General features: G+C 37.3%; 1 protein-coding gene across 1 annotated transcript in view; it reads right to left on the reverse strand.

The window, feature by feature from the left end:
• Positions 1–20,600: 20,600 nt before the first annotated feature.
• The window catches only part of Ski6 (exosome complex component Ski6), a 46,303-nt gene continuing 42,154 nt past the window's right edge, over positions 20,601–24,749 (reverse strand). The window contains exon 4 of the mRNA XM_067149368.2: positions 20,601–20,831. Within this exon, the coding sequence (XP_067005469.1) occupies positions 20,655–20,831 (177 nt within the window). The 3' untranslated portion in view covers positions 20,601–20,654. The remainder of the gene's footprint in view (positions 20,832–24,749) is intronic.

Genomic DNA, 24,749 nt, shown 5'->3' on the forward strand with positions numbered 1-24,749 from the left:
CCAAAAGGATTTTACATGGAGCAGATTCCTTCTTCTTCTTCTTCTTCTTCTTTAGCGTTTGTCCCGCCTGGTGGCAGGGTCCGCTGTATGGATTCGTTGTCTCCATTTAATTCGGTCACGGGCCACGTCGGGATGTAGTCTTACAGCTTTCAGGTCGTTGTGCACTGTATCGATCCATCGCTGTCTTGGTCGTCCCTTGGGCCTCTTTCCAGCGACTTCCAATGTATACGCTGACTTTGCCAGTGTATTGTCTTCTGCGCGCAATACATGTCCAAAGCAGCGCAGACGATTTTCCTGCATTTTCTTCTGGATTGGTACTACCATCCGGAGCCAGATGGACCCAGGTTTTTTAACGAGGTGTTACTCCTCCCCCTCCTCCTTCCCCATCACTTGCGAGATGGGGCCCCGGACTTGGGACCGGCAATGGTGGAGTTATGGAGCAGATTCCTTATCTATCTATATAAATAAAATCGTAACGACCGTGTGTCTGTGAAATGAATATCTTGGCGACATATTCGTATAGCTATCCATTTAAGGGGTAATAATGACCATCTGCATATTTTTAGCTATATTGTCTGGCTCCATGGCTAAATGGTTAGCGTGCTGGCCTTTGGTCACAGGGGTCATTCAAGCGATTTCAAGGTGTCTTTCACTGGTTTTGCTGTGTGAGATGGGGCATTGTCGCTTAACAAAATCACTCTGCCATGTCTTCCGGCCCATTCCAGTCGTCTTTCAATCAGTGTATGTTTTAAATTAATCATTTGTTGGTGATAGCATTGTGCATTAACGGTTTCACCAGGCTTCAAGACTTCATAATACACAATAACGCTCTGGTCCCACCAGACACAAAGCATGGTCTTTTTGCCGATTAGAATATGTCTCACATATTCTAATCGATGGAGTGTGTTCACCATATGTTTCTACCAGCAAACAATGACTTTCCACAGCCTTTTTCTTTTGATTTAATAAGAAAAGCAATGCATGCCACAGATGTTCTTTTTCAGGCACAAACGTCGACATGATCACTGAACGATACAATACAGACGCTAGTGTTTGGTGAACTCAACTTGTGTGTTGGTAAGTTAATGTCAGGCAAACAAACTGACGTATGTGTCAAATTCATACGCTGCGTGCGGTTGGCTGGCACCATCTCTTAGTGAAACCGGAAAAGACTTATGCATACACCAGGTGTAAATGTAAATATGAAGTAAACAATTGATAGGGAATCTGCCACCTGGGCGACCGCTCTAAATGCAGATCATTGGTAACTAACTGACTAACTAAAACATACACATTTAACATTTGTTGCATGTCACCTTCATGGTGTAGCAATTATAATGGCCATCAATGTGTATATATATTATGTATGATGCTTTCATTAAAACTATTTAAATTTTTTTAAATTTCTTTTTCAGGTCTACTGCTACAAAAGTTGATTTCTTCGTTGCCCTCTTCCATGCAATGGGGTTTTATATTTTGTTATTGGCAACAATTCCAGGACAACTCGACTATGTCTCTTGGTCATTACAATTGACAACTTGGATCTTCGGGTTTAGTTACACTTTCTACAGTCTACTTATTTACACCTATTACACGAAGAATCCCTGTACTTCAATCAGAAATGAATCAAACAAAGCAATAATGTCAATGTACTATACCATTGTTAATGTCATGAATGTGAGTGTGACTTGCTATTTTTGGGTTATTCTCTATCCTCAACTGGAAAAAGACATCAAGAGCCACATATTATTCATATATTCATACCCTGCATTATCTGTTGCCATTAACACAATTGTAAAATTAAATTACATCAAGGATTTTCAATTTTGTAATTTTGAAGGATCTATGATATTCTTTTCAATCAACATGATAATTGCTGGTATTGTACATTGTATGCGACATCATTTCTTTGAAGTTGAACCGCAACATGCAGATATAATTTGGATTGATTTCATGAATCTTAAAGAAAACTTTTATATTTTTATTACACAGATGGCACTCAGTTATTTAGAACTGAAGCTCTTATTCAAACTAGTACAGTTTATCAGGAAATATTTTCACAATGCAGTATCTGCACTAAACTTACCAGCTTAGTTTCAATAGTTAAATAAAATACCGGAACACATACCAGTATGGGTGTTATAAAAGGACTACAGTTTACCCCATCTTTACCAGTCTTTTAAAGTTACCAGTAAGAAAAATAATATTTTATGGTTGTTAAGTGTCAACAAAGAAAAACATTAGTATTTTCTCATACATTTCAAGGTATTCTGAACATGTAGGTATAGTTGTTTTATTTCCAAAGAATTTTTTTTTTAAAGCTGGTTGGTTTAGTGAGATTTTATAAAAACAACAAAAAGATAATTAAAGGTGAAATATATTTTATAAGAAAAAGAAAAGGCAGCTTATAGTTTTGAACAAATTTAAGTCTCGTGACAAGCTACAAGACCTCCAGGTTTGGTTGGAGTCTAAGCCACAAGAAAATGAAAAGCAGCACATGAACTGACTGAGATTCATACTGCAGCCATCAAAATGGAACTATCAATAATGCCACCGAATTATCATGTCTTTATTTTTAATTATTTTTGAAATTGTTCATTTCATTAATTTATTTGTTACCATTATTCTTTAGATCACTTGTATGTAGTACATGCACTACTTTGATTCTCAGTATGCACTGTAAGTGTAACTGTCATTCTACATTGAGCAGTGAATGGTTCACTGGAATTACTTCTGTGGAGAACACATCAAAAGAGAGTTTAAAATATCATCATTAATATAGACATCTACCCCCTGTAGAGTTTTCAGCTCAGATATGTTAAGGTGTGTCCACACTTGTATCAGATCACCGTATCTGCATCATGATCGGCCATGTGAAAATAGAGTTCAGTATCAAGATTGTGTATCAAATATGATACAATGATCGGATCGGAGAGTTCCCACTGAGAGTCGGTCGTTTTCCGTCACATCAAAGGGAAGGTAAGTGATACAGACATGGACAGTGTGGACGGGACGTTTACCTGATCAGAACTCCAGATCATCGCTTTGTGTGCTGCACATGCTCAGAGCCTCCATCACTTTTCTATTTTCCCCTACCCTATTTACTGTCCTTCTGACTTTGTTCAGTTTTGCATGAACCTTTGTTTCGGGATCTTCTGATCTGAAGAAAAAAGGATTCGGAGTGGTCCAGGGGAAAAGTTCAACAATCGATAAGTTACTATCAACAAAAGACCATTCTTTGAGACCCAAAGAATCCGCATCATTATAATCAGTTGAAAAACAATGACGCAAGGGAGGAAATTGCGAATGACGTACTAAGTCTTTGGTTGCGCACCCTATTGAATCGTGCAAGAAAACAATAAGTATCTGTTTGTGGCTCTTAGAAGAGCTGGCAGTAGCCACTCATAACTGGAGAGACATTGTCACTGTACTGGAGCCAACACTCAACTGATGATACAAGACCGATGGGTGGAAAACTAACAGATAGGCATAGATGATACAGATACGTGATACAGATCGTGCAGCCTTCTCAAAAGACGGCTATATCATGATCGCGTATCAATTCCTGATACAGATACGCTGACCTAGTACAAGTGTGGATGAACTTTTAGATAGCAACATAACAGAGGCAATCTGATTAGAACAACATAGAAACATGCTTCTCTCACAGCTTGGATAGCAAAACTTTATATTTACTCAGTAACGCAAGTCATTTCTCCTACCTAATCTTTGGATTTTCCCTAATTTTAAGCAATGTCAAATTTTAAGGATTATTTCAAACAAAAGTTTTGATAATATTGTTATAGAAATCTTTTATGGTATGTAAAGGCTCATTTTACTTTCCTATATTGTGGTATACTTTGAAAGATCCAAAATAGTTTAAAAATAATTGTCATCTTAAAGTTGCATCTAAGCCACCCACTACGATTAACTATACATTCTTCATTCTCTTAACTTCTAAAGTACAAATAAAATTAACTTTATTAAGTCAGTTTTGCATTTTATTCTCTCTTCTGGAGTACATCTTTGTCTTTACACAGATATCTGCACTGATCAATAACTTTCAATAGCTTATTGTCAATGCAAATATTCCCATTAGAGAATCTTCTACATCACCCACAAATGTATTTGTCTCATTTTCATATAATTCTTCCACAATTATTATGAAAAGAATGACAATGCAAATTGAAGACCGAGAAGAGAAGAGGATCCCGAGAAACAAGAGACTTGAGACTTAAACTAAAAACTTTTACACGCAAAGAGTACACCATAACTGACGAAGAAAGGGCAGCCAGGCCAGAAAGAATGAAGGAGTTCTAGGAGCAGAAGAAGAAACATAAGCCTTCCCACATCTTACAGTTGTATATGGATTGATTAAAGTGCTCCAATGTGGGTGTAAAATAATTTTTAAAAAAGAACAGAATGAATAGCAAGAAGCTCCTTCATGTAGGCTATTTCTGTTTCTAGTTGAACCACTTTTTCTCCTAATATCACTTCATGTAGAATATCCTGCAGTGAATTACTTGTGACTGAAAAGTGGAAAAAGTGCGGGTACAAATAAAACTGATTATTAGAACCAGGTTCATCATTATATCAATTTTTTGAGGTATGGTACTTCAAATGCTCATTAAATTAAATTCAGCAAGTTACATAACGATGATGACGATAATGCTTGTTGTTTAAAGGTGCCTAATATCTAGGTCTCGACCCACAGATACATGACAGAGCAGGAAATTTTTAAGAAACGTTCCCAACCGGAAAGTGGTAACCGTTTGTGCAATAAAGACACAGGAGTAAATATTAACAAATATACACATTTTTATTGGAAAGAGCATACTTTACACTACTTCTCCACATAACCTCCAAGCAAATTTAGGCATTTGTCATAACGTGGGATGAGTTTTTGTATTCCAGCATCATAGTCCTCCGCCGCCAGCGTATTGAGATAAGTAGTTATGGCTCGTTTAAGTTCTTCATCGCTGTCAAATCTTTTTTCCGCCAGAAAGTCTTTAAGCTTCGTAAAGAGATGAAAATCCAAAGGGGCCAAGTCCGGGCTATACGGGGGATGGTCAAAGGTTTCCCACTTGAATTGTTGCAAAAGTTGTTGTGTTATCGCAGCTGCATGAGGCCTGGCATTGTCATGAAGGAGAATGACGCCTGTAGACAATAGACCTCGTCGTCGATTTTGTATTGTCTGCCGTAATTTCTTTAATGTTTCACAATACGCATTAGCATTAATTGTGTCTCCATGGGCCATAAAATTAATGAGCAGTACACCTCGGCGATGCCAGAAAACGGTTGCCATGAGTTTCCTGGTGGACAGAACTGTTTTGAATTTTTTTGGTTTGGTTAGTGAATGAGCATGATGCCACTCCACTGACTGTCGTTTACTCTCAGGTGATGCATAACAAACCCATGTTTCGTCCCCAGTAATTATGCAAGTCAGGAAAGAGTCTCCTTCATCGGAATAACATCCCAGAAACGTCACTGCTGCAGCCATATGCTTGGTTTTGTGCTCCTCTGTAAGTATGCAAGGGACCCACCTTGCACAGATATTTAAATAATGCAGATGGTCTTTGACAATTTCATGAACAATTGTTCGAGACACATTAGGAAAATGTTCACAGAGTTCATCAATTGTGACGCGCCGATCGTTCCTCACGCATTCGTCTACTGCACTCAGCAGTTGGTCTGTAATAACAGATGGTCTCCCTGAACGCTCCTCGTCGTGTTTATTCCCCCTCCCCAGGTTGAAATTGCGACACAAGCACCGAACAGACGACTCGTCCATCACATGGTCTCCATACACCTCCGTTAATTGGCGATGAATATCACAAGGTCGAACGTTTCGTGCATTAAGAAATTTAATCATGGCCCCCACTTCACAACTGGCAGGATTCTCAATTTGTTTAAACATTTTAAATGATCACAGACACAACATAGGCAACCGTCACGCAACCTTGCACAAAGCAGGCAGACAAGCCATTGACGTGGTCTAACCTTGCCCAGCGGCTACCCAAGTCGTCAGCGCTTCATGCAGCGCTAACGGGTACTACTTTCCGGATGGACTTCTTAAAATACCAAAGTGATAAATTTGAAGACTGTCTAACTCAGAGTAATTTAAATTTATAATACAAATCCTTTAGGACAGAAAATAGAAATTCCTGTGTTCAAAACACCAAATTCTAGCACAATAACTGTACTAGCAACACACGAACAACCACTGATATGTGTTTTTACCACAGTTTTTTTTCCCCACTCAAATTCAGACCTACAGCCCCCATGCATTAATATTGAGAAAATTTCATTTTCTAAATAGCAAGAATCATGGTTCTATACCCTTTCATGTGGGAAAGTTTTGTACTTCAAGGAAACGAGAGAAGGATTTCATAAGTTTCATGTCTTGTCAGTCATACTGGTACCGGATGTTTTCTTAAGAGAATCATTTCCTAAAATATTTCATTGTCATCTTTTTAACTGACAAATATTTGCTAGTTGCTTTACGTCGCACCGACACAGATAGGCCTTATGGCGACGATGGGATAGGGAAGGCCTAGGAGTGGGAAGGAAGCGACCGTGGCCTTAAATAAGGTACAGCCTCAGCATTTGCCTGGTGTGAAAATGGGAAACCACGGAAAACCATCTTCAGGGCTGCCGACAGTGGAATTCGAACCCACTATCTCCCAGATGCAAGCTTACAGCTGCGCAACTTTAACCGCATGGCCAACTCGCCCGGTAACTGACAAATATTAAAGTGGCTCAATGAGTTCACAACATGACGTATACCAGTAATTAGTTTATATCTGATTTTAGTGATACTTTCACAAAGGCAAACTACTGATATCTGAAACTACTATGATGCTGATTTTCAACTGAACACTCAGCTATTCTCCATTGTGAATTTTTTAGGTGGAATGACAGTCTGAAATGATGAACCCTAGTGATGGACAGTTTGAGATGGGGTCTCGAGATTTCTTGAAATTTTTCGAGACTAGAGCAAGCATCAGTTTCTCGTGAGAAATATTGAGAGTGTCGTCTCTGCATCAAACGGCGAGCAGCGTATCATAGGCCTGGAGGAAGATGGAGCTGAATGTTGTTTGTGCCGAATATGTGAATAGCCAACCACAGGCCTTCTCCATACCCTAAATACATGTCAACAAGTAATTGGGCCGTACATTAACTGATGGCTACTGTAGGTGCACATCATCATTGTCGCTCATACTTTATCAGCCCCCACATTCAAAATCCCTTTAACCAATGCTTGTGTTTAGCTAATTATGGTGATGAAGGAAATAATTCATTACAATGTTATAGAGCAGGAGTTACCAATTTTTTTTTTTTTTTTTTTTTTTTTTTTTTTTTTTTTTTTTTTTTTTTTTGCTAGTGGCTTTACGTTGCACCAACACAGATAGGTCTTATGGCGACGATGGGATAGGAAAGGCCTAGGAGTTGGAACGAAGCAGCCATGGCCTTAATTAAGGTAAAGCCCCAGTATTTGCTTGGTGTGAAAAGGGAAAACCACGGAAAACCATCTTCAAGGCTGCCGACAGTGGGATTCGAACCCACTATCTCCCGGATGCAAGCTCACAGCCGCGTGCCCTAATCGCACGGCCAACTCGCCCGGTGGTTTCCAATTTGTAAGGGTTTGAGGGTTTTCATTGGAAACCCTAGGCATGTTCGTGGGCCACAGTTTAATAACAGGCCAATTTTCATAAAATTCTGCAAATAGAACAGAGGTACTAGTATGAAATAATGTGCATAGTTCAACTGAAATGAAGGTTTAATCATTTTAATTGCTTAAAATACTTTTTTGTAATTTCATAAAAGAGTGAAATTAAAAATAAACACTATTATACCCAGGTCAATTGAATTTGAAAGAAGAGCACCCAACAACGTCAGTTCATTTGAATTAATATTTAATAAATGGCAAAAAGGAAAACACAAAACAATAATTTAATTTAATAATTAATTTAATTATTATTGTGAAAAAAAAATATATACCTTAAGACAAACTGAAATAATAATGTAGTCAAAACAAAATTTAAAGGACAATTCAGTGGGAGTAGTGTGAGGGGATCAATAATATACATTTGTAAGAGCCTAGAATCCCACAGCAATGTACATCCAGGAGTACTTCCCTGAAAACTTTTTGAGTGTGCAGCACTGTACCAGCCAGTACTACCAATGAGAGAAGAATGAAGAATTGAAACCACTTCTTACACCAATGGCAATTAAATAATTTCTTGAATGCATACTACTTGCATAAAATGTCCCACAGTGATGCATGGATCCCTTAGCCATTTTTATAATGGTTAAGACCTAACACTGGCATTTGTGAGGGCTCATTTTCCGATGAAATTTGGATTTTAATTTTTAAAATAAAAAATAATCTATTCAGACCAAGTGAATACTTAAAAACAGAAATATTATCAAAGAATGAACTAGTTCTGACTGGGGTCTATAAAGGGTACAAAAATTAATACATTTTTGAACAATCTATGAAATATTTTTTATAATTTTTCCTCACATTTCGTAAAATATCTTTCAAAAAGCCCTTGCGGCCCACAAATTATGCCTTCGCGGCCCACAGGCTGCCATTAGGAAACCCCTGTTATAGAGTATTCATATCATAATTAGGTACTTTCGTATATGATGGAACAATGTGTAATTGTGTCTAATTGTACATGACAAGTTAAAGGCAATGTCCAAAAAAACAACATAAGTTATGCGCGTGGGATTGTTTTGAAGAGATGTCACATAGCACAGTCTGCTGTATTCTATGTTCAAAAAAGGTAAAATACCTCGGCAGAAATACTTCCAGGATGATCCGGTACTTTAAGATACACATCACTGAAGGGGAATCATCACAGTGAACACCTTCGACCCGGTCTGCATCATGGGAAGCTACCCTGTCGACAATAACTGCGAGGTATTCAGGTAGGTGGACATCCTATCTACAGTTATTAACAAATTATACAGGGTTATTCAGCTAAGATGTCCACCTCAAATAACTCGTGAACCATTTAAGATTCTGACATTCTGTTTTCACTTTCTTTAATGGTATTAAGGGGCTCATAGTTGAACATGCGGTACTTTTCCAGGCTTTTGACAAAATTTATCAGCATAAAGTTTCCATATGAGAATGTTATTTCACGCAATAACTGCTCGTGATATACTATCATGCTCACACTCATAGTTACTGGGACATCACACAAATCGCAGCACAGGGGAATCGGTCCAGAGATCTGTGACATCAGTCTCGAGAGTCTCGAGCGAGAGCAATGCCCATCATAAATGTACCAGAAAATATTCCTATAGTTATGGATGAATGTAGTTGATCAATTTATGCAGACAATTGTTAATATCATGATAATTAAAACGGTTTTTATTTTGCTTTACTGTATTTATTGTAAATTAATAAATAAATACTTGTTCCTCTTTTATTTAATGGTCACAGAGATTTATGTTTCTGGTGATATAATTGCAGTTCAGCTGATTTATAATAATACTGTATGGTCTCAACTAAAGTTGAGGTTGAAGGAAGAATCCCCACTTTCAATACTTATTTGTTTCTTTATGGTTAGTTTATGTAATTACAAACATACTCCAGCTTAAAGTCTTAATTAAGTGACTAAAAATGTACTGTTTCATTCATTTGATTTGGTACATCTTCAGCTTAAAAAGTGCAGAAAGTTACAAAAATTGGCACATATGAAATAAAAAACACTTATGATGATGATGATGAGATAAAATATTCCTTCATATTGAGTTAAAACACTCAACAAGTCAAGGTTCAAATTAGTAACAATATCAGTGTGTGTAAGGGATCCTAGAAAGTATTCTTCTTTCTTCAAAATGCTGGAGAAGTTGCTATAGTTTTTTAGTATGTACTCTAAATAACTTGTGGATGATGGACTTAAATTTAAAATACCAGGGGAAACTCCTTAAGAAAAACCGAAAATGAGGTTAAAACTTGATAGAAAGTTTTGAGGTGTTGAAGGTAGTCTGCAATGAAAGGAAAGAAATTTTAGGAATAGAAAGAAAAAACCTTGTGAATATACGATGGTGGAGTATTGGAAGAACAATCAGCTGCTTACCTCCTGGTCGGTTCCGCTATGTTTGTAATTACATAAACTAAAGAAAAAAGCAAATAAGTACTGGAACGTGGGATTCTTCCTTCAACCTAAACCTTAGTTCAATTGATGCCAATACGGTATCAAAATTAGATTTATAAATTGTATGGTCTTGCAAGTTATTTTTAAAATTTGATTTCTCCTATGTGACTTTCTTATCAATAAGTTGAACATTCTATATTCATCCAGATCATTTTAAAGTCTATACATGGAATCTGTGAAGTGGCAGTGATAAAACAAGCCTTCGGTGCATGCACTGCCACAGATGTCTGGTCCAATGAGCGGTCAGCACAAAAAGAAACATAACTACTGTACATTAAAATGTTACATATTTGGCTATTGGTCTTGAAGCAGAGAACATGGTAAAATGTGAAAATGAATCATGTTATTTTTTAAATAATGGTATTATTGCCTCAAAACAAATTGGCCCTTTAACAAATCTCGTAAGTCTCCTCACTTACCTCAGCACCTGTCTTGTGTTGCCTGCTAATCTCCATCAGTCGTCAGAGGTACACTCAGTTTCTAAAGCAACTCGATCACAAAAGTATTCACTGTTATGTCATAGCGTGCAGCCTCTGGGGAGGCCTGGTGCAGGTCTTTTGAGTTGATGCCGTATAGCGACCTGCACATCTGTGAGGATGGGCCCTACCTACGATGATTTCTAATGCTGAAGACGGCACGAACACCCTGCCCCTGAGTCATAGGAACTAACTAATGAAAATTACAATCCTGAACCCGGTACCTCTGTGACGAAAGGCCAACATGCTAACCATTTAGCCATGGCACTAGACACAAGATAACCACTGTGTACCATACATAATGTATTTTGCATGTAAACTACTATTACATAAAATCAGCTTCATGGTCCGTATCGCACTTCAATAGATTCACAATTAAGTATTTATTTATTTTCCACCTAGTCGATACAATGATTGCTTAAGGCAATTTTTAATGGTCAAAAGTGGTACATGTTTTAATTTTAAGGACACTTCCTCTAAAGCATTACTTTGTCAATTTTTATATATTTTTCATCTAAACAGTGTTATGTGGCTGAAGATGTTGATAATATACGAAACATGTACCACTTTTGACCATTAAAAATTGCCTTAAGCAATCATTGTATCGACTAGGTGGAAAATAAATAAATACTTAATTGTGAATGTAAACTACTAGGCATATATAGAATATACATAAATAGTGACCCTAGTAGGCCAAAAGGTATAATAAAGGGACAATACCATAAATATCTAACAATACAATTTTTTAATTCTGTATTAATCAATCACTACTGATCTGCATTTAGGGCAGTCGTCCAGGTAGCAGATTCCCTATCTGTTATTTTCCTAGCCTTTTCTTGAATGATTTCAAAGAAATTGGAAATTTATTGAACATCTCCCTTAGTAAGTTATTCCAATACTTAACTCCTCTTCCTATTTACGAATATTTGCTCCAATTTGTCCTCTTGAATTCCAACTTTATATTCATATTGTGAACTTTCCTACTTTTAAAGACATCACTCAAACTTATATGTCATTCCACACCATCTCTCCACTGACAGCTCGGAACATACCATTCAAGTCAATACTGTTACAAACATACCACTTAGGCGAGCAGCTCGTCTTCTTTCTCCCAAGTCTTCCCAGCCTAAACTTTGCAACATTTTTGTAACGCTATTCTTTTGTTGGAAATCACCTGGAACAAATCGAGTTGCTTTTCTTTGGATTTTTTACAGTTCTTGAATCAGGTAATCCTGGTGAGGGTCCCATACACCTGGAACCATACTCTAGTCGGGGTCTTACCAGAGATTTATACGCCCTCTCCTTTACATCCTTACTACAACCCCTAAACACCCTAATAACCATGTGCAGAGATCTGTACCCTTTATTTACAATCCCATTTATGTGATTATCCCAATGAAGATCTTTCCTTACATTAACATCTACGTACTTACAATGATTCCCATAAGGAATATTCACCCCATCAACGCAGTAATTAAAACTGAGAGGACTCTTCCTATTTGTGAAAATCACAACCTGACTTTTAACCCCATTTATCACCATACGATTGCTTGTTGTCCATCTCACAACATTATAGAGGTCATTTTGTAGTTGCTCACATTCTTGTAACTTATTTATTACTCTATACAGAATAACATCATCTGCAAAAAGCCTTACCTCTGATTCCACTTCTTTACTCATAGCATTTATATATATATAAGAAAACATAAAGGTCCAATAATATTGCCTTGAAGAATTCCCCTCTTAATTATTACCAGGTCAGATTAAGCTTCGCCTACTCTAATTCTGTGAGATCTATTTTATAGAAATAAAGTCACCCATTCAGACACTCTTTTGTCTAGTCCAATTGCAACCATTTTTGCCAGTAGTCTCCCAGGATCCACCCTATCAAATGCCTTAGACAGGTCAATTCCAATAGTCCCTTTGACCTTCTGAATCCAAGATATCTGCTATATCTTGCTGGAATCCCATAAGTTCAGCTTCAGTGGAATAACCTTTCCTAAACCTGAACTGCCTTCTATTGAACCAGTTATTAATTTTACAAACACCCCCCTCCCATGGCACTACAGCCCTTGAAGGGCCTTGCGACCGGTACTCAGCCCAAAGGCCTGCAGATTGCGGGGTGTCATGTGGTCAGCACATCAAATCCTCTCGCCCGGTATTCTTGGCTTTAGAGACCGGGGCCGCTATCTCACTGTCAGATAGCTCCTCAATTCTAATCACGTAGGCTGAGTGGACCTCGAACCAGCCCTCAAGTCCAGGTGAAAATCTCTGACCTGGCCGGGAATCAAACCCAGGGCCTCCATGTAAGAGGCAGGCATACTAACCCTACACCACGGGGCCGGCAATTTTGCAAACATGTCTAATATAATCAGAAAGAATGCTTTCCCAAAGCTTACATATAATGCATGTCAAACTGACTGGCCTGTAATTTTCAGTTTTATGTCTATCACCCTTTCCTCTATACATAAGGGCTACTATAGCAACTCTCCACTCATTTGGTATAGCTCCGTCATGCAAACAATAATCAAATAAGTACTTTAGATTTGGTAAATTAAATTACATGTTCTTCAAAATTATACAACAATGTTTGGCACTAAGGGAGTGCAACACTTATATCTGAATATAACAGCATTCCTGACAATATAGCAATCACCTTTAAAACTGCGCCATTTTGTAATAAGCTTAAGAAGTACCTGTTATGCACTATGAAGGTGTAACAGTTATTTCTCTAATATTTTTTATTTCCAAAGATACCTTAAAAGTCAAAAAGTTCTTCCTCCTGTATTGTTACTTTCATAATAATCCACTTACTTAATATAATCCTCTCCATTAGGTAAATAGTGATACTCAAATCATATGTAAAATCACTATTATTGCTCTTTCACTTTTAGACCTTAGGCCTTAATTTGCCATTGCTATGATTATCTATGTATTGTTCCTCTTGACAGAGCTCTTGTTCTCTGGAACCCTATTCATCAATAAAATAAAATTTAAAAAATACTATATTCCAGCCGCTTTTCTAGTTTTCAACTTTTGTATCTTATTGTAAATGTCGTCGTTATCATAGGTAAATTTTAATATTTCTTTAGTATTAGTCTCCTCCTCTATCTGGATGTTATCCTTGTAACCAACAATCTTTACATACTGCTGACTGAATACTTCTGCCTTTAGAAGATCCTAACATACACACTCCCCTTGTCCACTAATGATTCCTGGAATGTCCTTCTTTGAACGTGTTTCTGCCTTAATGTACTGTACCAGGAAGGCCTAGGTCCTGGCACATATAGATTAAAAACTTTATTTCCAGCATACAATTCCATTCCGATATGTGAACAGCCGAATGAAAGAACATTCTAGTACCTACCAGACTTCATGAGCAAGCCAGGCAAGGTCAAGTGACGTCACTGCCGCTTGTAACTTGCCTCCCCTATAGACGTTTCTCGAAGTTTTTTTCAAGAACTTTTTAACGCCTGGACCGATTAAAACAGGACCAATGCTAAATTGTAGCTGACATTATAAAAGTAAAACCCTGCAAATTTCCAGTCAATCTGTCCAGTAGTTTTTGAAATATAACAATTTAAAGTTTGGAAAGAATGAGCCCTCTTCATCACGATTCATAGCGCCGCCCACCCGGCGGGGATATATAGGCCACTATGTCAAGGCCAGGAAACAGAGAGGCAGAGGCAGAGCGCCTATTTAGTTATGGCTGTACAGTTGCTTTTAAATTAATATAACCGTACCTTGAATAAAAAGTACATGGTTAAAATACATAGTTTTGTTACTTGCATTATGTGCAGGTTAGATTCACACCTCCGACTTTTTCCGTTTTCCGAGGAATTTCCGGGTTTTTGAAGTTCTTGAATGATCTCTAGAAGGGTCATCTCGTGAAATCGATCAACAGTAATCGGCCATCATATTCACATCCCAGCGTCCCTGATAGCGGCGTTCTGCATCCTTGAGATCCTGGTGAAACCTTTCACCTTGTTCTTCACTGACTGCTCCTAAATTTGGAGGGAAATATTCCAGATGCGAAGCTAAGAAATGAAGTTTAAGACTCATATTACAACCGAGTTGCTTAAACTTTACCAACATTTTCCTTACAATTTCTTTTTATTGAGGGTCCTTAAAGTTGCCAAGAAATTTAGTCACTACATCTTCGAATGCATTCCATGCTTCCTTCTCAATTTTGGTCATTGTGTCGGTGAAATTGTTATCCTTCATCAGTTTAGGAATCTGTGATCCATCAAATACGCCTTTTTTGATTTTTTCATCTGATAATGAGGAAAATTTAGTGGATAAATATTCAAAGCATAGGCTACTTTTATCTAATGCCTTGACATACTGTTTCATCAATCCTAATTTGATGTGCAAGGGTGGAAGTAGAATTTTTTCACGGTCAATAAGACTTACATTCAAGACGTTTTTGGATTCTGGTTGTAGTTGTTTCCTTTCTAGCCAATTCACTGTATCCCAATGTTCATACCGTGCCCTGCTATCCCATTCGCATAGTAAACAGGGAAATTTTGTGTAGCCTTTTTGTTGTCCCAGCAACAATCCAATGATCTTCAAATCACCGCAAATTTGCCACCCATGTTCACCAACTTTAAAGTCCCGTATGTTTCAGACATTTTTGTGGAGTGTGCAAGTGGTACGGATGGCATAACATTTGAATTATGAAGCAAAACAGCCTTTAAACTTCTTTTGGAAGAGTAACAACAAACGTCAGTTACTAGGATCATACTCTTTCTCTCCCAATTGACGTAGATGATTTGAAACATCCGTACAAAGTACAAGTTCATCTTCTTGAGTATAATACTTTCGGAATTCTTTGTCACGATTTCGGTACCAGGAAAATGTAACACCGTGTGCCAACATATTCTTTTCGCGCAATCTTGAACCAGGTAATTCACTTTTTTCTTTGGTTAACTCTAAGTCCCTTATCAGATCATCCTACATACCTCACGGTCTATTACGTATCTGGGGGAGTTTGTTATGAAATTACCAGGAATCCCCCAACTACAAAATGAAAATTTAGACAGCAATAAATCTGTAATAAAATGCAAACAATAACAAATCAAATCACAAAGTTGTATTCTAAAAAAAGTTGGCCCAGAACATCTGTCAACATTATATCTTACGAATTCATGCAGATACTAAAACACTGAATTGCGTCAAAACTAGACGTGATAGGAAAAAAATAGCATTTTCGAAATCAGGGCAGCGATTTCCATAAGAATTACACATTTTCTATTTTTCCGCAAAATCGTGTTGGCTAGTGTAATTCATGCTAGTATAATATAATCACGACCAGAAAATCATCTTAATCTGCTTATGATAGTGGTTCAGAGACTGATAAAAATTATTACACATTGCATTTTCAAATGTTTGAACTGTGCTTACTACTTCACAACCGTATTTACAGACGTTATCAGTGACGATTTTAAACTGTGTCTTACGCAACAAGGACTGTAATTATTAATTTAACATCATAAAATTAGAATATGAACTGAACTGTGTTTTACGACAGTGAGTGATAATAATATCCATGATTACTAAATTTAATCGTGCCAATTGAACTTTCCGTGTGCTAACACTTCCAAGAGCAGCAGAAATCTTGGTGAAATACTACACGATCCAGTTACATCAAACATCATTTCATCTATGGTACCCATCGAGGGACGTCAACATGGTCTCTTCATGGAACATCGCCAAGTTCGAGTCTCCGTCCGCACTCCGCAGAATGTTCCAGACTCCCATTCTCCACTTCAACATTCGTAAGCTGATTTTTCTTTTCTGAGTGAGTAGTCACAAACTGACTGACTTTTTGCAAAACTATTAATCCAGAACAGTGATATTACAGTGCTACGTGTGAATAATATTCATTCATTTCTAAGAAGTTCACATTTGGTGATAAATTTATTTTTCAAATTTAATAACTAATTCACATTCACATTACGTAGAAGAACTTTAGGGTTTTCAAGTGTTTTATGATCCGTAATTTCAATTCTAACAAACTGAGAAACATTCAACAAAAATTAAATCTTTATTTCAAATTTCAATAATAAGTGTGTGTGTTCATTTTATGATTTAAGACTTATGCCTATTGCTCACGGTAAAATGTTTCGTAAAATTTGTTGTACAATTAATTTTATAAAATTCTGGTAAAAACAAGTTGTGTTGCTCACGGTAAAATTATTTTTAAAAATCCGTCGAAGCATCAGGATGGCCATCTATGAACTCACTTCCGAACTAAGATTTGTATGTGCTGCCATCTATCGATAAACTTTTAAACCAAGAATCAGCTGTTCAACTTACAGTGTGTTTGAGAGTATGGCTCCAACAAACAAAGCAAAACTTGCTGTTTTAGCTGCACTTATATGTTGTACAGTGGTAAAAAGGAAGAAAAGGAACGCTAGGAAATGCTGGACTCGGGACTGGATCAAAAGAAGAGAAGAAGGTAGAGGATTGCTGTCCTTGGTCGAAAATTAGTTGAGGTTAGAAGACCAGCATTCATATAGGGATTCGGCGATTGTGTTTTCTGCCTCTCTCCTTGCATTTCTGTTGTGGTCAAATGGTGTTTTAACTTCGTACAAACAAGAATATTTATGGTATTTGTCAGTAAAACACTGACAGGTTCCTTAGTCCACCCGGATCCTGCCATTTTAGAAAGAAGTGTTTGTTTACAATCGAGCTTCACAATCTTCTCACGGTGTAGCGCCAACATCATCGTGATGTCAGCTTCGCTGATTGGTTCGTTTTGTAAAACTAATTTTACGGAATAGAACATGTCCTATTTTATGAAAAGTTTTATAAAACTTGAATTTGACCGTGAGCAACAGAAATTTTATCAAATTAAATTGTACAATAAATTTGACAGAAAATTTTACCGTGAGCAACAGGCATTAGAAAGACTCTAGGTGCAAAATTGATACTTAGTGTTTTCATGAAAGATATCAATGTCCCATGAAAGAGTGATATTTATTTATTTTTTCTCGAACTGACTTCAAGAAGATCTCCGTTTAAACCTTTTGATTTTGACAGATTTTCATGAAAGATTTGAGTCCTATATTAAGATTGCAGGGTGATGAATCTTTGAATATTATTAATAAATTGTTTGGAAAAAGTATAACCATCTATTATTCGCCCTGCGATTCTATCCTTCTCTGCATCGCCCCCAAAATCACCGTACACTACCTGAGGTCCTTCTCATGCCCAAAACTCATTAACATTTCCTGGTACAGTACCTATATATACTCTTCGATTTTTCACTAAAATTTGTATATTGCCAATTATGCTTGCCATCATGTTATCCTTAGTTGACTTCTTTGCTAGATTCAATTTCCTAGTAAGTTCGTTCAATTTCTCCTTACTTCCACAGCCATTTCTAACGCTATTTCTTTCCCATCTGCACCGCCTTGTTAGTTCTCTTTATTTCTCGGTTATAATAAAGTGGGTCTTTACCATTCCTTACCACCTTTAAAGGCACAAACCTGTATTCACATTCTTCAACAATTGTTTTAAACCAATCCCAGAGTCTGTCTACATTTTTATTTATTGTTTTCCACCGATCGTAGTTCCTTTTTAAAAACTCCCTCATGCCTGTTTTATCAGCCATATGGTATTGCCTAATAGTCCTACTTTTATGACCTTCCTTTCTATCACATTTAATTTTAACTATGACAAAAACAGCTTCGAGATCACAAATACCATCTATTACTTCGGTTTCTCTATAGAGCTCATCTGGTTTTAGCAGCACCACATCCAGAATATTCTTCCCTCTAGTCAGTTCCATCACTTTCTGAATCAGCTGTCCTTCCCATATTAACATATTTTCCATTTGTTGGTCATGCTTCCTGTCATCCGCATTACCTTCCCATCATTATTAATCAATGAATTATCGAAGCAAATAGTAAAGTATGCTAAATCTTCACTTTGAAGGCAATCGCTGTGCAGTCACTAATCATCATCTAAGGAAGGGTTTCCCAAACTTTTTGTCTCTGAAGTCCCATGAGCATATTATCATAGGCATGTCCAAGGACCCTCTTACTGCATTCAGTAAACAACAACAACAACAAAAGAATTCTGTACTGATATCATGTTTCATTTTATTCCTATAATTTAGGACTAATATTTACTTTCTTTGAAAGTAAAATGTAACTTAATTTACATAAAGATACTTTATTAATGCACAGAAATTATTAAACAATGTGACACTTGGCTAATAATTACAACAGTCTGGATCTGGAAACTTACTTGAAAAAATTCACTGTTCCGGGTGTTGGACCAATGGAACGGATGGTGCTGCTTTCTAAAGACAAGACGTTTTAAAAGTGAAGTCACTGGAAACCGAAGATCAGCTTCTACATTAGCTCTGTTCCTGTACTTTGCTTTCAATTGCATGAGAGCAGGTAAGGTACACTACACAGGTATATTGTCATGAAAGGCATTAAATGCAGTGTTTTCTTTGTAGAAATTATAGGGTATAGGGGATGTCATGGACCCAATAGTCTATCAGACATGTGGAGTTGTGATAAGTTCCTAGAACTTCCTAGAGCTAAACATGCCACTCCATCTGATTCTGCCCCCATATCGTGTTTCAATTTTATATATCACTTTGTCTCTGCCAAGATACTTCGGCTAGTTGATCTTCCTCAAGGGCGGGCAGTTTATATTCAGTTCCAAAGAAGAGATTTCCGATCCACGAGATTATCTCAGCCAGAGGTGGAAAATAGTGTCTGAGTTTGGATACTAGCAATTTCAAGTCTCTCACAATTTCATCACTTACACTGCCTTGTGGTGTTTCTTCTTTTTTTTTTCCGCTGCTAACTTTACCATCCATCACTCAATTTTTTTTGCTAGTGGCTTTACATCGCACCGACACAGATAGGTCTTATGGCAACGATGGGATAGGAAAGGCCTAGGAGTTGGAAGGAAGCAGCCGTGGCCTTGATTAAGGTACAGCCTGGTGTGAAAATGGGAAACCATCTTCAGGGCTGCCGACAGTGGGATTCGAACTCACTATCTCCCGGATGCAAGCTCACAGCTGCGCGCCTCTGACCGCACGGCCAACTCACCCGGTCATCACTCAAATTCTGAGTTACATATACTGTATGTAAGTTATACAACAGTGAAGACATACTTCCTAAATTTAGTATAATGGTCTATGAATTGTGTGTGTACAATAACATTTCACTCTTCAAATACAACTTACATTATTATTGTGGACCCCCTGGAATATAGTCGCGCACCCCCCCCCTCTGGGAATGGCTCGTTCAGTTCCGGAAATTTCTCTATCTCTTTTGTCAGGATTACTTCCACTGCCACTGCTGCTGTCAACGTTGCCATTAGTTATTATGATAGATTCTATTCTCTCCTCTAGTAGTCCCTCCTGTTCATAGTACTCATTTACATATTTTTCCACATGGTCACAAACGCTAATTCGGTCACTTTCCCCTCATTCTGAAAATCTCTGTCTGCAAAGGCGTTCAACGTTTATAATTTTAAATGTACCAAAACACTGTTTTACGATAGACAAGACGAGTTCTCTGGGATCTATATCTGCGTGTTATGGGGGCAATCTCAATATCGTATGCCCACTAGCAGCCATGATTTCATCAATTACGTATGTAACAAGTACGTGGATATGCAGTTTGTATCACGTAGCAGTCAGCTTGCATTCGGGAAATAGAGAGTTCGAACCCCCACTGTCGGTAGCCCTGAAGATGGTTTTCTGAGGTTTCTCATGTTCACACCAAGTAAATGCTGGGGCTGTACCTTAAACAAGGCCACAGTCGATTCCTCCCCACTCCTAAACATTTCCTTAATCTGTGTCAGTGCAACGTAAAGCAAATTGTAATTGAAAAAAATAAATATTAAAAACCTGTAATGGGGTTAGTAACAATCATTTACAAATTTAAGATAAGGGTAGTAACAGACAACCTTTAAACATATTAAAATGATTTATTTAATATAATTGTTGACAAAGACAAAAATTAAAATATCAGAGTTCTCCTGCTGTCTTCATTCCCCAGTTTGCAGCAGCTCCGACTAAAGCTACATGCCGTTTCACCTCTTCATCCAAGATTTCTCGAATGTCTCGACAACCTTGCAGAGCATGATTCAATACTTTGTCTAAATGGTCCATATGAAATCGTTGTGACATCTCCAGCAAGGCAATCTGGTATATAAAATAATGAAAACCATACCATTTTTAGACACACAACGTATAATGCAATACCCAATACCTTGATAAGGATAACCTTTTCACTGCTGGATCTCAGATGAGGCCATGCACCCCCAGTGCTGGATTTGTTAGCTTACCCACAACTGTCTATTTAGAAAATGTGTTAGTTTCATCTGCAACATTCATTTAACATTTTCTCTTTTTTAAAAGTTCAAAATACTCTACTTCTGGGATTATATAGTCAAAGAAGTCAAACAAACATTTGATATGCCTGGGTTCTGCTCCTGACACAAACTAACCATCAGACCATCTCAAAGGCACACTGATTTCATTCCTATCCCAAGGCACTTCATCACCACTACAACATTCCAAAATTTCCCCAACATCCCCCGCATCATGCTCATCACTATTTTTGCATACAAATTAATCTCTTCCAAAAACAAAAGAATTTCCTCCAAAATAGAAAGAATTTCCTTGGGATGCAAACTATGGTTGCACACAGAAGCCATAATGCACAGCTGAGTATTTTCATTCGGACAATATTCCACTGCTGTTTATACATAAACAAAGATAGTAAGTCTGGTATTTGAAAACATAGCCAACAAATCCCAGCAGCATATAGCATGTTTCAAGTAAAAGGAGTTTATTCAATGGCAGGAGTGAGAGCACAAAGTTCAAATCCGAGTTAACTCAATCGCAGCACTTGCAGACCACTCAGTGTGGATTGAATAAACTCAATCACAGCAGCAAAACGGTTAAAATAACATTCGCATGCAAAATAAACTGCACAATTATCTTTTATAAATTTATGAGACTATTAAAATCATTTCAAATAATGACAGGCTCTGAAAGGGAGTGATAATTCAGTTGTTTTGTCCTTTAAAATAACAATCAGCATCACTATCGGCTATGAAGATATACACTGTTTTCCACTCAATATACAAGCAACCAAACCAAAAAGTGTTGGAAGTAATAAGACCTGTGCTGTTTTATTTCCAATCAGAGGCTAAAGAAGATATTTGACATTGAAAGGGTGAGAGAGAGAAATGAATGTTAAGCGTAACATCAAAGTTATCAGTCCTGTGACTAAAAAGTAAGAGAAGTGTTCCAACCCAACAAAAATTTTCATTATGTCCCATACAAAGTAGGAGAAATTCCCTTTATGCTGAACAACTTAAACAATTAGAAGCCCAAGTTTGTGTATACCCTACACTAAACTTTTTATATCGCGCCTCCCTTCTGGAGCATAAAATTTCTTTCCCCCCCCCACACATGACTCTTCCCTCCCTTGCACCACACCCTAGACTGCACAAAACTTAGGCCAACAAGAACTTCTGATGATGATGATGATGATGATGATGATGACGATGATGAGGAGGAGGAGGAGGAGGAGGAGGAGGATGATGATGATAATGAATATCAACTGCCTGTGACAACAAATGATGCTAGTTAAAATCTCTAAGGTGCTCTTAGTGCTTTCTTGCTCATGACACTTGAAAAAAATAGATAGGTTTACTCATATGCTTTGGATGTTTTGTCTGGAAATGTCTTGTAAGTTTTAAAAGTTTCAAAGTATCATTGGCTAAAATTTCCACACACTGTGGTTATTCCTTTTTTTCACAAGAATGTTAGTGAAACCTAATTTTAGATAATTGTCTTAATATTTGCTTATTTTTGTTTTTGTCAAATAATTAACTTTGACGGCGAGGGCCAAAACAGATGTGGAAGGTGAGCTTATAAATAAATTTGCATACTGTTCTTTTATTTGGTATTTTTCGTAGGAAAATAATAATAATAATAACTCTGCCATTGCCAGTCCCAAGCCTGGGGCCTTATCATGCAAGTGATGAGGTAGGAAGGTGTGGAGGAACAACCCTATTAAAAAAAAACCTGGATACATCTGGTTCAAACCTACTCTCTCTCGAATGCAAGCTCACAGCTGTGTGACCTTAACCACATGGACAATTTGCTTAGTAAGAGAGAAAGAGCAGGAGTTGAGAAGTACTGGAATCACTAAAGGAAATATAAAAATTTTAATAGCTGACTTTAACACACAATTAGATGGAGAACAATATTCGGAGGAACAACAGGACAATACTCACGACACAAGATCACTAACAAGAATGGCCAGAGACTGGTCAAGCTATGTTATCAACACAATATGAGGAGAGTGTCAAGACATTTCACGAAAGAGAGCAAGAAAACCAAGACGTAGTGATCGCTGGTGAAATCCTTAGAATACCAGATTGATCATGTAGCAATCACATACAAAAACCAAGGAGAAAACATAATGTTCAATTCAGAAAAGGGCCAAAAAATGACTGCTCACTATCTCATGAGAATCAAAATCAGATTGACACCAAAGGGAATGAACAAGAAGACCAAAAGGAAGTCTGATATAACAAAAGTAAAATCATCAAGGATCAAAGAAGAATGGGAGGACGAGACCTGGGAAGAATTCGAGGAAAGATAATCAGGAAAGCAAAAGAGAAAATTCCTCTTAAAAAAAAAAGACACACCCATGGTGAAATGACACATGTGATGAAGAGCATACATAGAGGTGAGAAAGGAAATAAGTCGCCAGGAGGACAAAATAATAATAATAATAATAATAATAATAATAATAATAATAATAATGAAGAAAATAAATGTTAATGGCTTTATGTCCCAGGTAGTTCTTTTACATGCCAGTAAATCTATCAACATGAGGCTGACGTATACGAGCACCTTCAAATACCAGACTGAGCCAGGATCGATGTTGCCAAGTTGGGATCAGTAGGCCAGCATCTCAACCGTATGAGCCACTCAGCACGGCAGAGACAAAAGAGAATACAAAAAGAATCAATTGAAAGTGGTAGAAGAGTACTTCCAAAACTACAAAAGGAGAGACACAAGACATTCAAAAACAAAATCACAAGATACCAACCACAGAATCTATGCTTCAGAAAAACAAACTGAGAAATGGCACTGACCAACAAAGAAAATTGTGAGACACTAGTGAAATACTTTGAAGAACTACTGAATTTTCCTGAACCCACAGAGAGATTTCCAAGGATCCAAAGGTTTGAGAGGAATGATAAGTCAGAAGAGCTAGAAAAATCAGAGACCAGGAGACAAATCATGAGACTGAAAAGTGGTAGAGCAGTAGGAGAAGGCATTATAGCCAAGATGATTAAGGAAGCTAGGCTGAAAACAACTGGAAAAATTATGAAGATAGATAGATAGATAGATAGATAGATAGATAAAGCCTTTATTTTCTGTGGCAAAGTTAGGGCTCTTGGCCCTTTCTTACACTTAACCACACACATATTATTATTATTTCATACAATGACATTGATTAACTTAAAATACCAAGAACTACAAATAACACTCATTTTTAAGACAAAAATATGAATATATACACGCAAAGAAGAAAGAAAGAAAGACATATGGGAGACTGAAACACTACCCCAATATTGGAAGTTATACACCCTCTGTATACAAAAGGAGACAGAATTGATCTAAAAAACTACAGATGGATATCTTTATTAATGGTCTTGTATGTGACCACTCATATAAAAGATCCTATCACAGTGTCTGCTTGACAGGACATTACAATGTACGATCAAAATTTCAAGGGCACCTTGTTCAATATCTTTGAAAATTGCTGCATTCACCTGGATCTGTGCTCTAATCCCAACTGGAACCTCAATGAAGTATCTGAAAAGCCAGTATAGTTGACCATTCGCACTTCCAGTGATGCCTCCAATCCTTCTAGAACAATTTCAGAGAAAAAATAGCAGAAGAAGAGTGTATTTAAATGTTATTGAATGGGGGATGAGCCTGGTTAGAAAAACCTGTCTTCTGACTGGCCCTCAGCCAAACTGATGAATTAAGATTAAGTCCTTTAGTTTGTGCTGTCCCTACATATGA

The sequence above is a fragment of the Anabrus simplex genome, chromosome 6, assembly GCF_040414725.1.
Source record: "Anabrus simplex isolate iqAnaSimp1 chromosome 6, ASM4041472v1, whole genome shotgun sequence".
NCBI lineage: Eukaryota > Metazoa > Arthropoda > Insecta > Orthoptera > Tettigoniidae > Anabrus > Anabrus simplex.